The sequence below is a fragment of the Aethalodelphis obliquidens genome, unplaced genomic scaffold, assembly GCF_003676395.1.
Source record: "Aethalodelphis obliquidens isolate GAN/ISIS:26980383/991018 unplaced genomic scaffold, ASM367639v1 scaffold3, whole genome shotgun sequence".
Taxonomy (NCBI): domain Eukaryota; kingdom Metazoa; phylum Chordata; class Mammalia; order Artiodactyla; family Delphinidae; genus Aethalodelphis; species Aethalodelphis obliquidens.
Genome location: NW_020837947.1, coordinates 86,669,397 through 86,683,770, shown reverse-complemented (window position 1 = coordinate 86,683,770; position 14,374 = coordinate 86,669,397). Strand labels below are relative to the sequence as shown.

Genomic DNA, 14,374 nt, shown 5'->3' with positions numbered 1-14,374 from the left:
CAGAAATATTTTTCAAATGTTTCAAATATGTTTCAAATATTTCAAAAAGTATTCAAAAAATACTTTTCAAATCCACAATCCAAATTGTGGATTTTTCAGAAAAAATAAACTTTATTAGACTTTATTAAATTATGTGTTATGTGAATAATACCAGGATTTCACTGACCCTTAGTATCCACATACAACCCCATTTGCCTGGCATAGCCCAAGTTTAACTCTGCTGTCTTTGGGTAATGATTAATAGTGTCTCATTAACTTTCAAAGGAATCTTGGGTTTGATTATATAATTAGAACAGACAATTCACTATTGATTTATGTCTCTCTGAAAAAAAGCATCTATAATATCTGAGTTTTTATTCCATTTACAATCTTTTTTCATCAGTATTAACAGGTATATATTTTTTCAGCTTTATTGAGGTATAATTGATCAAAAAACTCTGTAATATATTTAAAGTGTACAGTGTGATGATTTGATATACATAACCATTTTGAAAAGATTCAAAGTTATGGAGTTTATTAACACTATGGAGTAATTAACATATCCATCACCTTACATATTAACTTTTTTGTTGGGGGTGGAGTTAGTGAAACACAAGTATTTCTTTTACAAATTTTAATTATACAGTACAGAATTATCAATTATATTCACCATGTTATATATTAGATTCCTAGAACTTATTCAACTTATAACTGAAAGTTTGTACCATTTTTCAGCCTCTCCCTATTTTTCCCACTCCCCTCCCCCCAGACCCTAACCCTCCAGGGCTCTGGCAACCACCATTCTACTCTCTGTTTCTATGAGCTCAACTTTTTAATTGAATTTTTTTTAGAATCCACATATAAGTGATATCATGTACATCTGTCTTTCAGTCTGGCTTATTTCACTTAGCCAAATGTCCTCCAGTTTCATCAGTGTTGTCACAAATGACAGGATTTCCTTTTCTTTTTAAGGCTGAATATTATTCCACTGTATATATGGACACCATATTTTCTTTATCCAGTCATCTATTCATGGACACTTAACATTGTTTTCATACCTTGCCTATTGTGCCTAATGCTGCTACAAACATGGGAGTGCAGATATCTCTTCAAATAACAGTTTCATTTCCTTTGAATATTTACCCAGATTTCGATTGCTGGATCATATGGTAGTTCTATTTGAAGTTCTTGAAAAACCTCCATACTGTTTTCCAACGTGGCTGTACCGGTTTACATTCCCACCAACAGTGCACAAGCGTTCCCTTTTCTCTACATCCTTCCTGCATTTGTTATCTTCTCTTTTTGATAATAGACATACTAACAGGTGTTAGGCAATAGCTCATTGTAGTTTTGGCTTGCATTTCTGTGATGATTAGTGATGTTGAGCACATTTTAATATACCTGTTAGCCATTTGTATGGCTTCTTTGGAGAAATGCCTAACACATTTTTTGCCCATATTTAATTGAGTTGTTGGGTTTCTTTTTTTTTTGCTGTTGCATTATATGAGTTTCTTATATATTTTGGATATTAATCCTTTATCCAATATGTGGTTTACAAACATATTCTCCCATTCTATAGGTTGCCTTTTCATTTTGCTGATGGTTTCCTTTGCTGTGCAGAAGCATTTTAGTTTGATGTCATCCCATTTATTTATTTTTGCTTTTGTTGCCTTTGTGTCAAAATTTTTAAAAAAATGATTGTCAAGACCAACGTCAAGGAGCTTACCCACTATGTCTTCCAGGAGTTTTACAGTTTTAGGTCTTATGTTCAAATCTTTAATCCATTTTGAGTGTAAAATAGGGGTCTAGCATCATTATTTTGCCTATGGCTATCCAGTTTTTCCAACCCCATTTATTGAAGAGACTATCCTTTCTGCATTGCATATTCTTGGCTTCTTTGCCAAAAATTAATTGAATATATTTGTGTGGATTTATTTATTGGCTTTCTATTCTGTTCTATTGGTCTATGTGCCAGTTTTTATGTCAATACCATACTGTTTTGATTACTATACCTTTGTAATATAGTTTGAAATCAGGAAGTGTGATGCTTCCAGCTTTGTTCTCTCTTCTCAAGATTGCTTTGGCTATTTGGAGTCTTTTGTGGTTCCATATGGATATTAGGATTATTTGTTCTATTTCTCTGAAAAATGCCTTGGGCATTTTGATAAGTGTTGCATATAATCTGTAGATTGCTTTGGGTAATATGAACATTTTAGCAATACCAATTCTTCCAATCCATAAACAGGGAATATCTTTCCATTTTTTTGTATGTCTTCAATTTCTTGCATCAACATTTTACAGTTTTCAGTGCACAGATCTTTCATCAACTTTGTTAAATTTATTCCTAAGTATATTATTCTTTTTGATTCTATTGTAAATGGGATTGTTTTCTTAATTTCTCTTCTAATACTTTGTAGCTAGTGTATAGAAGCACACTTTTTAAAAACTTTGTCTATTTTAAGATGCTAACAAATTAACTTTGAATGCATATAAAAGTTCTATATTTTTACACTTAAAATTTTGGAATATTGGGGCTTCCCTGGTGGCGCAGTGGTTGAGAGCCCGCCTGCTGATGCAGGGGGCATGGATTCATGCCCCGGTCCGGGAATATCCCACATGCCGCGGAGTGGCTGGGCCCGTGAGCCATGGCCGCTGAGCCTGCGCGTCCAGAGCCTGTGCTCTGCAGTGGGAGAGGCCACAACAGTGAGAGGCCCACGTACCGCAAAAAAAAATAAAAAAAAAAATTTTGGAATACTAATTGTGGTGTCCAAACCAATCATTCCTCAGGGAGAAGCTGGGAGTTAGGGGTCCCCTCGTTTTGTATGTTGTTATGCCAGGTCTGGAGTTTATGGTGAGGGTGTGTCTCAGCCTTTTCTATCCATTTCAACGTGTATATTTTCTCAGTTACCGATGTGTAGTAGTTATCCAGCTAGTTTCTGGATTTCTCTGAGGAAGAATTGTTCTGTGCATAGCTGTGCATCTGTGGCAGGAGCAAAATGCAGAGCCTCATATATTGCCATCTTGATCCAGAAGTCTTAATGTGCATGAAATCATACTCTTTTAATTATCCAGTATTCCTATGCATGTATCCAAATTTATGTCCAGTATTTCTGATGCCTATCATCCCAGAAGCAGAGAGGTGTCATGGAGTCAGAGGAACCTGGATGATATCTGTCTCTTCCTTTTCAATCTTTAGCATATTTGTATACTTCTCCTACTTTTACTCAATCAACAAATGTATTCAATTTATTGTAGTTTCGTTTATGCATGAAATAGCAATAATCTCACCTATCTCATAAAAATTCCTATGATAATTAAATAAAATGACTATAAAGCAATTAGCCCTGTTCCTGGGACATAATAACTGTTCAGTAAATAGTATGTTCTTTCCTTTACACTCTGAAGGTCAAAGGCCTTGTCAGCCTCTATTTCAGTCATTTGGAACTTGCTTAGGATAGAAAATGAGATTTTCAGTATAGTTAATGTTTACTAAATCATACTATATACTTCTTAAGTTCATATTTTAGATATTATATACTTGCTGGTGTTCTGGAAAGCACAGAACATGTTGCCTTGAACATGATATGACAACTGTTTACAATGTAATGATAACTCTGAAAAGATTTGCACCTATAGTTCTGAGAAATAATTTATAGAACTTTATGACATCATTAGTAAAACTTTAAAAATGTATTCTGAATATGTTGTCCACACAGAATTTGTTAGTGAATATATACAAATATGATTCATTTGCACTGTGGGTTCTCAAGTTAGTACATCTTCAAAGGTAATTACCTATACAAACATGAGATAGTTTTTTTAACATTTTACCCTGAAAAGTAATATTTTCTAGAACTATCATTAGTTGACACTAATGCTTCTAAACATTTAGTGACTTTTAAGAAGTGTTAATGTAACAATAGAAGCTCAAACTGACAAGGCTAATGTGGGAGCCCTTGCATTCATATCATGCATCAAATGGAAAATTAAAGGTTTGTCAAAATCACCAGAGAGTTTAATTAGTGTCATTTTCAATAAGAAATTGGCTGTGCACTTGAGTATAAAACTCAAGTTATGCTTGCAACCCAGATGGTGATCTTTTACATTCGCCTAAGTGATAGAGTTAAATGTATGTTTTTTTTATAAATGAATACCATTCTGGTATTTGTTCTACTTTTGCTGAAAATGTGAACTCCTTAAGGACAACCAAAGGCACTTCGACTTGGGGCAGGTACTGCAGTTATTTTTATGGATGTAGGATTCCACAGGGAATGGCGTGGAAACCTGTTTCCCTCTTAGCCCTAAGGCGAGGTATATTTAGAATGATTTATTAGAAAGCATTACATAAACTAATTGAATTATATTTCCAATGGGAAGAAAGAGATAGTTTTTAGACTGCCAAAAGTTCTGTGTCTAGGGTTTACAAGAATCTTTTACTAAATTAATTAGAAGGCTTAATGGGAAATACAAAAGCAATCTCTTTTTAGAAAAATCAAATTATCATTTAAAGTTCTTCATATTTCCTCTTTCAAAAATTAAGGAAGATGCCTTTCCTTTTGTTCATCATTATTTATATTACTTTGCTATACTCTATTTAATATAATAAAGTGCTTCCCAAGAAGAATTCACTAAAATTTAATTCAGAAAATGACAGGAAGAAAAGGCTGGTATGTTTAGAGAAAGAGGAGGAAGCTGGGAGTAATGTTTTAGACCAGGGCAATCTAGACAATTGAGCTAGACCCCAACGTTCACTCAACTTGTATTCAAAACACCAAGTCAGGAAATGTACAAGACCGTAAGAATAACAGAGCAATGATGTATTCACTGTGGACTGTTTAGACTAATAAATGTGCAAGTTAGCTCTCTGACAGTTGTGTTGTATCCTGAGGTGTGTGTGTGTATATATATATATATATATATATATATATATATATATATATATTTACAGTTTAGATCCAAGACTTTGTCCTGAGATCTCTGAACTTCCCTGAAGTATAGAAAGTTACTATCTGAGATCATTTTTATCATAGCATTTGTCTCATCGAATCATATGTTTTCTTTTTAACTGCTGTTTTAATACTTTCTTAAAGTAAGATCTTAGAGAAATGAAACATGTTAAACAAGTAAACATGGAACTGTCCATTTGAAGAGTGGAAACAGGACATGGTTCCCATTAGAGCCCTACCTTATCCACTGCAAAGACCTATTAAATTTCATAGAATTTCTTGAACTTTGTCTAGCTCTGAATAAAACTTACCAATATAGTGTACTCTTTCTAAAACTTAAATTGCATGTGAATACTCTGGATAGCTTGTTAAATTTTAGATTCAAACTCTTTGGGATGGGGCCTGTGTTTCTCCATTTCTAACAAATCCCCAGGTGATCCTGATGCTGCTAGTTCATGAACCAAATATTGGTAACAAGAATCTAGTCCAACAATTTTAATTTACTCACAAGGATGAGGACAAGCCAAAGGGTGTTAGAGTTACTTCACCAAGGTCTTATAGCAAGAGGACAACAGAATAAAATCACATAGACACTAACTGCCCTGAATTCCAACTTAAGGCTCATTGTACCACCAAGTCTTTGATTTTTCTCTCAAAGGGATTCCTTGGCTGTGGAAGTGTACATATAATAATGCATATGATAAAGACTTAATATCCCTAATGTTTACTTCCAATATAATTTTTATTTACTGTTTTCTTTCTCAAAACCTACATGATTGAATATGGCTCTACAGTAGTTAATAGAGAGAAGATTTTGTTTGATTCCCAATTTACTCAGACATAGAATGTTTTGTTGTAAAGAAAATACACTCTTTAACTGTTATTTCAACAAATCAAACAAGATTATGAAATATAAAAATTGGGATTGTTTCAGTAAATATTAATTTTTATTTCTTCATTGAAAATGTGTCTGGCAGCACTTCCAGGAAATAGGACCACTGAAATACAGGAAAACAAAACCATTGTCTTAGAAACTTCCTGAAAAGGTACAAATGAATCAATATAGGAAAGAAAAGTACATCAGGGCTAAAACTAGATATGATGCCAAATTCATGAAACAAGTGAAGATTTCTTAAAGGTAATGCAAAGTTCCAAACCCATTAAAAAAGCTAACACTTAATACCACTCCTATTTCCTAAGGTAAAGAAAAGAATGCTGCAAAAGAAATCTAAAGTGTATATTAATAATCATGGTAGTATATTGTACTCTGACTTGGCAAAATGAGGGGTCAAGCATGAACACGTCCAAAAGACTGAGAGTCCTGTGATTCAACATTGCTAAGGACTCTGTAACACTGCATAGGATATGGGTTTGGTGTTGGTGGTCAAGAGGGGCTGGGAAAGGAAGGGCAGCCCCCTTCCCAACCTGTTTTGTTCTTCTGATTCAGAAAGGCTCACTCTTGCGTGAGTAGTGATGGAAGTCTGTCCTTATACTGGCGATTCAAGGTTTATGGCCCATGACAAATAATGGAATAGATAGAGAAAATACGTAGGAAAAATATGTAGGAGATTCCTAATAAACACACAAATATTGTGGGAAAGAAATAAGGTGTGAAGCCAAAAGGAAATATACCCACAAAAATACAAATTAGCATGAAGAGAATTTTCAAAGGACAAATGATTATTTCCTACCATGAAATAAAGTATGAAAAAAACTCAAAATTCTACATCTAAAACACATAATTTTTAAGGGCAATAACCTTAAGATATCTTAAATCTTCATCAAGAGGGTACTGGTTAAATAAACATGAAGCCTCCATACAATGGAATATTAATAAGAATAAAGTAGAAATATATATATTAATGGAGAATAATCTGCAATGATAAAGTGAAACTGTGTGTGACAAATATTACCATTTATGATATGTCCCTTATTTTAAACATGCGTTTTCAATCAAAGGAGATAAATATTCCCTACAATGACATTTGGGAAATAGATGAGCATTTGGTGGGAGATCCCAACTCAAATCTTATGCTGAAAATCATATTGATGGACCAATCTCTTAATTGCGAATAAAAAGATGAGACAAATACTAGAAGAACTCAAGTAAGTCCCTATTAAACGTGCCACAAATCATACAACCTTTGGAAAAAATATCAGTACACTTGGATACACAAAAAGAAAGCCTTTGAATGTCAAGATCCACTATATAGGGCTTCCCTGGTGGTGCAGTGGTTGAGAGTCCGCCTGTCCATGCAGGGGACACGGGTTCGTGCCCCGGTCCGGGAAGATCCCACATGCCATGGAGCGTCTGGGCCCGTGAGCCCTGGCCGCTGAGCCTGCGCATCCGGAGCCTGTGCTCCACAACAGGAGAGGCCACAACAGTGAGAGGCCCGCTTATCGCAAAAAAAAAAAAAAAAAAAAAAAGATCCACTATATAGTAATTAAATATTAACAAAAAAATGAGAAAATGTACATAATGTATATGATAGACAAAAGGTAAAATTCTTACTATATAAAAAGCTCCATATAAATTTCAGCTTACACTTGAGGAAATACAGATACACACACACATTCAGTTCTTTTCTTTGTTCATTTCCTTTTTGTTTAGAAAACTTCCTTTAGTCCTTCTACACATGATTAGTTCTTAGTTTTTCTTCATCTGAGAATGTATTACTCTTTTTATTCTAGAATCTTTTTTTTTTTAACATTTTAGTACTTAACATACATAATTTTATATTCAAAACAAAACACTTCTCCCTTAGAGTATTTATCCTTCTCAGTCCCAACAAAGTAGAAAAGAAAATACCTGATTTCCATATTACTCTATTCTCTTTTCTGTGTACTCAGAGTTGAACTACATGTTTCACTAACCATGGCATCCATTCCATACCCAATATTGCATTTGCTTTTCTCTAGCATTAATTCTAACATTTTTAAGCCTGCTTCAAATTATCAGGTTGACAACAAAAACTTTTGCTTGTGTTTTACCCTCTGAAACCCTAACATAAACTTTGTTTTTACGCTTTCCCAGGAGCTTCAGATACATATTGATGTGAGAGTTCTTTTCAATCAGTACTGCCTGTGTTTCACCACTGCTCTTGTCTCTTTGGACTAGAAATACAGACTCAAACATCAATCCATGAATGCCCTTCAGAAGCTGTTATCTGTTTTCCATTTGCATGAAATATCTTTTTCCATGCCCTTACTTTCAGTCTGTATGTGTCTCTAGGTCTGAAGTGGGTCTCTGGTAGAAAGTAAATATATGGGTCTTGTTTTTGTATCCATTCAGCCAATCTGTGTCTTTTGTTGGGAGCATTTAGTCCATTTACATTGAAGGTAATTATCGATATATATGTTCCTATTCCCATTTTCTTAATTGTTTTGGGTTTGTTATTGTAGGTCTTTTCCTTCTCTTGTGTTTCTTGCCTAGGAAAGTTCCTTTAGCAGTTGTTGTAAAGCTGGTTTGGTGGTGCTGAACTCTCTCAGCTTTTGTTTGTCTGTAAAGTTTTTAATTTCTCCATCAAATCGGAATGAGATCCTTGCTGGGTAGAGTAATCATGGTTGCAGGTTTTTCTCCTTCATCACTTTAAATATGTCCTGCCAGACCCTTCTGGCTTGCAGAGTTTCTGCTGAAAGATCAGCTGTTAACCTTATGGGGATTCCCTTGTGTGTTATTTGTTGTTTTTCCCTTGCTGCTTTTAATAGGTTTTCTTTGTATTTAATTTCTGACAGTTTGATTAATATGTGTCTTGGCGTGTTTCTCCTTGGATTTATCCTGTATGGGACTCTCTGTGCTTCCTGGACTTGATTAACTCTTTCCTTTCCCATATTAGGGAAGTTTTCAACTATAATCTCTTCAAATATTTTCTCAGTCCCTTTCTTTTTCTCTTCTTCTTCTGGAACCCCTATAATTCGACTGTTGGTGCATTTAATGTTGTCCCAGAGGTCTCTGAGACTGTCCTCAGTTCTTTTCATTATTTCTTCTTTATTCTTCTCTGCAGTAGTTATTTCCACTATTCTATCTTCCAGGTCACTTATCTGTTCTTCTACCTCAGTTATTCTGCTATTGATCCCATCTAGAGTATTTTTAATTTCATTTATTGTGTTGTTCATTGTTGTTTGTTTCAACTTTAATTCTTCTAGGTCCTTATTAAATGTTTCTTGCATTTTGTCTGTTCTATTTCCAAGATTTTGGATCATCTTTACTATCATTATTATGAATTCTTTTTCAGGTAGACTGCCTATTTCCTCTTCATTTGTTAGGTATAAAATAAATGAATACATATGTTCAAAAAAATGTGTTCACAAGTGTTCATAGCAACTATTCACAATAGTTCCATATTGGAAGCAATGCAAATGTGCATCAATTGATGAATGGATAAACAAGATCATGTATTATACAATATAGTCCTTCTCAACAATTAAAAGGAATTAATTATTGCTATTCTCAATGACATGGAAGAATCTCTTAGATGAAGCTAGGCATGAAAGTATGCATAATTTATTATTTCATTTATATGAAATTCTAGAAAAAGTAAATCTAGTCTATAGTGATAGAAAGCAGTTCAGGAATTGTCTAGGATCAGGGGTGCAGGCTGGAAATTGACTGGGAAGGGGCACAAGAGTCTTTTAGGGTAATAGAATGTTATATATCTTGATTGTGGTAGTGGGTACATGAGTGTATACATGTGTCAAAATTCTTTGATCTGTACATTCCAAATGGTTCCATTTTGTTGTATTTAAATTATACCACAATAAAGTTAATTTAGAAATTAAAAGAAAAAAAACAACAAAAAAGAAGCTGTAATCTGGGCATTGCAACATAGAGAAAGTTACAAAAAATAGGTGAGCGAAGTAAGATACATATCTATACCCCTTATCTATATCTCCAGATGGAGTTCGTGAAGCAGGAGGTATATCTGATAATTACTGTATTTTGGCTTTTCATAAATAATACATTTTTAATATTTACAGAACGAATGACCAAAAGTACATTTGGAATGTACTTACAGTGTTAGTAAAACGACAGTTAAAAAAATTTATTGAACTATAATAATTAATATAGATGGCAGGATAAGATTTAAAAAAGAAGAAAAACAGAATAAATAGTCCTAAAATTGACCCATATATAGGTATTAGTGCATAAAAAAATGAGGCATACCAAAACAATCCAGAAATAATAGATACTTTGGTAAAAGTTCTTGGAAAATTGATTATATTTTTGAAAAAATATTATATTTCTTTTTATCAATTATAACAAAATATTCACAATGGATTAAAGGACTAAAAGTGTTGTTAATCGTAAAATTGTAATAAATGAGAATATAAGAAAATAATTTAAATATTGCTGTATAAAAGGACCTTCTAAGGAGAGAGGCAAAGCATAGTATCATAAAGAAAAAGGTAAAGAAAAATACAAAAATCTCATAACTTTACAAGTTTTGTAAAGAAAGAGGGGTCACACTCTAGACAAGATTTGTAATTTTGCAGAATCTAGTGGATTTTATCCATAATTTTAAATAGTATATAAAAACCAAAAAAGGCAGGCAAGTCAAAAGAAAAATACCGTTAGTCAAAGGCTGTGAGTAAACAAGGCTCACACAAAGAAATACAGGTGGCAAATAATCATATGGAAATGTGTTCAATCTTCATAATAAGCCAGTGAAATATAAATCAAAATAATGACATGCTACTTTTTCCTCATCAAATTAGTCAACACTTTTAAAAAATGATTTCATTTGATAGGATCTAGGGAAGCTGGCATGCTCATACTCTCATTAAATAAGTGTGGTTCCTCAACACTTATTTGGAACACTTTGTAGCTACTGAAAAGTTTGAGTCATGACTCCATGTATTATAATGAAATGGTCCCTAAGATACACTAGGTGAAACCAAAAGTCACTGAATAAGGAGTATGATGAGTTCAACTTTATGTTAAAATAAAAATATTATGAAAAACCATCTAGAAGCATATAGGTAGCATTAAACAATTGTTCTCATAATACTGGGTGTGTGGGTATGAATATATACAAATTCATATAAGAAAGAAAATATTTCTTTATTTATATATTTAATTCAGAAGACAAATACCACATTTGCACTACCAAGAGACAGGGTTTTGGAGGTTATCACAGGCAACACATGCAACAGTGCAGACAAGATACATGCCTCCTGCATCTTCTACCAGGGAATTTATTAATTACAACATCTCCTTCTCCACATCAAGTGTGGCTTTCACTATCTAGAATCAAATCCACAAAATGTCAATAAATTATTAGGCTTTCAAAAATGTGTCAAAATATGTGCTAGTTGATTTACCTTCATTATATAATTTAATTCTCACAACAACATAAGAGGTAGTTCCTATGATTTCCCTCATTGAATAGATAAAACATGATTTCAGATTGCAAGTAATTTGTCCTAGAGCACACAGAAGGTAACTATGAAAATTGCAGTTCAATTCTGTTTCTCCCTCCAAAAACATTATTTACTATCAACCACATTTAATGTGTATCATCACACAATGATCCTGCAGTATAAGAACTGTATTTTACTGATAAAGGAAAGAGACATGAAGGATTTAAATAAAATATCTATAGTCTCACAATGCCAAAGGCTGTCTTTCATGCCTGTGCTTCCTTCCTTTACCATGTCATTGTCAGCCAGGAAGGACCTGGAAGAACTTCCCATTATCCAGGAAGGCACATGAGATTCTCATCCACTATGAATGGTCTTAAACTTCAGGTAACCAAAACTTCTCTGCAGATGACACATTCCACATAAAATAGCATGTGTCAATCACATCATGTCTTATGCCTGAAGATCAGAAGACAGATTCTGAGAGCATTGCTGGTGTCAAGGTTCTCTGCATGTACCCATCTCTTGGTACATCCATCCAGTACTTATTTTTCTCCTTGCTGTGTATGGATCCATTTAATCTCCTCATCCTTACACATCCACAGACACCTGTGTGTCCTAAGATCGGAGAGGGGGAGGCAGATGGCAAATCATAAGCCCTCTGAGCTCTTTGGACAATGGTCACTTCCAGGATTTAGTTGATTGAGGACTCCATATTGCAGAAGTTTACAATACCAATAGACGGGGCAGGGGGAGGTGAAAGAGCTATGATTTTTAGTTTTGTTTGGAGCCAGCAAAGATTCCAAAAAAGAAATTCCAAAGGAAAGTTGAGAGGCACTTAAATAATCAGTAAGTGCTGAAATAATGATTCTGAGACCTACAGCAAATAACTTGTTTCCCACATGATACGTCCAAGAGCATATTTGGCCCATTTCACAACGTTTTGGACAGGACCAAATATCAAGGAACTTTTGGTGTGGACCAAATGTCTTATGGATTTTTTGATAGGACCACATATCTGCTAACTGTTTTGTATTTCTTTTAAATTACTTTAAATTTAGTAAAAATTATAAAACTTACATTAATCTTGATCTTACATCTTGAGCTAGTCCATTCTGCACTGCATGAACATTGATACTTATCAATGAAATCTATGCATCTGAAACACAGAATTATGTTTTTAAATAAGTAAGGCAATGAAAAGATAATTTCAAGAGAGTTCACTGTTTAATGTTTTTTTCTTTTCCAGGTCAGGAAAAAAAAAAACACATTCCCATGAGCAATAGAAGGCAGAGTCTATTTCTACTTTCTTATCCTTCAAGGTGACTGGACTGAAAGAACAAATCAATTCTCATTTTTGCCATCTTCCCCATGGCAATGGAAAGGAAGGAAAAAAAACCAGCTTGAAAAGATAAAAAAGTATGTCTAGGGCTTATGTAGGAAACTGAAATCAGCTGGGGCCAAACGGCACTGTAGTGAACTATCCATCTTCATCCTCCCTCTCTGGCTTACAAAGTCTGTGGCAAGACTAGGAAAGAAAAATGGTGCTGAGGAAGGCAGCTGTGTGCCTCTTCGAGTCATCCCTCCTTGTCACCTGCATCTTCTAGAAATATCCCCACTCTAGATTTGCATAAACTAATATTCTATCCATGAGCAGAATAGTTATTATACAACTCTATAAAGAGATTCACAAAATGTCTTATCTGCAAATAGGGATGAAAGAACTGGTCTATTTAGGAACATTTTAAATACTAAGTTTGTGGTATTATCCCTCCACAGAACAAATAATAGAATCTCTCATCATCCTACCTGTTACTACTATTACTGTGAGCATTACTTTTAAGATTATTAAAGTCCAATTAATTCACATTTATTGAAAATTACTTTATGCTAATGAGCAGAAATAAAAGAAGGGCAGAGATAATGTATCAGTGCATTTCATTAAGTTAAACGGGCAGCCTCTGTCATCTTAACTGTACTTAGCTCTTGTTTTATGAAAAAGCATAATTAAAATTACCTTTATCAACTTTTCCTTGAGATTCAGTTTTAAATATCGTGAGTTAAATTTGCCTTCTTAGATTTAATAATAGAAGAATAAAAATAGCTACCTGCCATGTAGAGGAGGATGTGAGAGGCAGTCATTTGCCTTTGCTTCACAGTGTGCTCCGAAAAACCCACTCTTGCAGTCACAGGTGTAATGATTTATGCCATCAATACAAGTTCCGTCACGGAGACAGGGCTTTGATAGACATTCGTCTATATTTACTTCACAATCGATGCCTACATTAGAAGAGACAAGACAAATAAACAGGCTATTTAAATGCAAAACTCAAAAGTTTGTTCATTATAGAAAATGTCACCAAGAAATCAGGACTCCCTCCATTAAAGATAATTTGACATCTTATAGTGAAAGAGAACATTTTTTCAAGGTTAAACATGTTTAGGTCTCTGAACTCTCAGACTAACTTAAAGTGAATGAGGAAAACAAAGCATAAGCTTAATCTACTTAAAAGACTTGTTTTTAGAGTGAGGAGTTGTTTATTAAAAAATATAGGTGAAGTAATTAATTTCATCAAGTTGTCACTGTGAATACTAATTTATACTTTTTTTGGTAATGATCCTTGATAGTCAAACATTTATTATCTACAGGTGTTAAAAGTTTGAAATTTCTATATTTGGTCTTAGTGGGTCAATGATGAATAATGAAATAAGTCAATAATGAACTAAGATTTCTAAATGTAATCTAACTTTGGCTAAATACCTAGTGTTTTTGAAGTGTTTCTGAAGACCAAAAAAAAATAAAGTTTCAAATAAATAGTTTCAAATAAATAGTTTGAAAGACTATCTAAGTATTTGTTTGGATATCAGGTAAAAGTTTGGGGACAGAGTGATTGGCAGATATGCAACCGTTTCACAAGGTGACATCATAACTTTATTTATTTATATACCATATCAGAACTTCTATTTAAGTGACTGCTATTTAGAGTGGTCACACCAGGAGAGTCTGTGATTTATTGCAAACGAAACTTCCAATGCAAAAAAAATATTTTTGGAAATTCTCTTTAGAGATAATCAGTTTTCAAGTCAAA

General features: G+C 33.7%; 1 protein-coding gene across 1 annotated transcript in view; it reads right to left on the bottom strand.

The window, feature by feature from the left end:
* The window catches only part of EYS (EGF-like photoreceptor maintenance factor), a 1,677,823-nt gene that overhangs the window by 1,083,155 nt on the left and 580,294 nt on the right, over positions 1-14,374 (bottom strand). Inside the window, exons 18-19 of the mRNA XM_027093793.1 lie at positions 13,394-13,565; positions 12,366-12,444 (exon numbers count right to left, since the gene is read on the bottom strand). Coding sequence (XP_026949594.1) covers positions 12,366-12,444; positions 13,394-13,565 — 251 coding nt within the window. The remainder of the gene's footprint in view (positions 1-12,365; positions 12,445-13,393; positions 13,566-14,374) is intronic.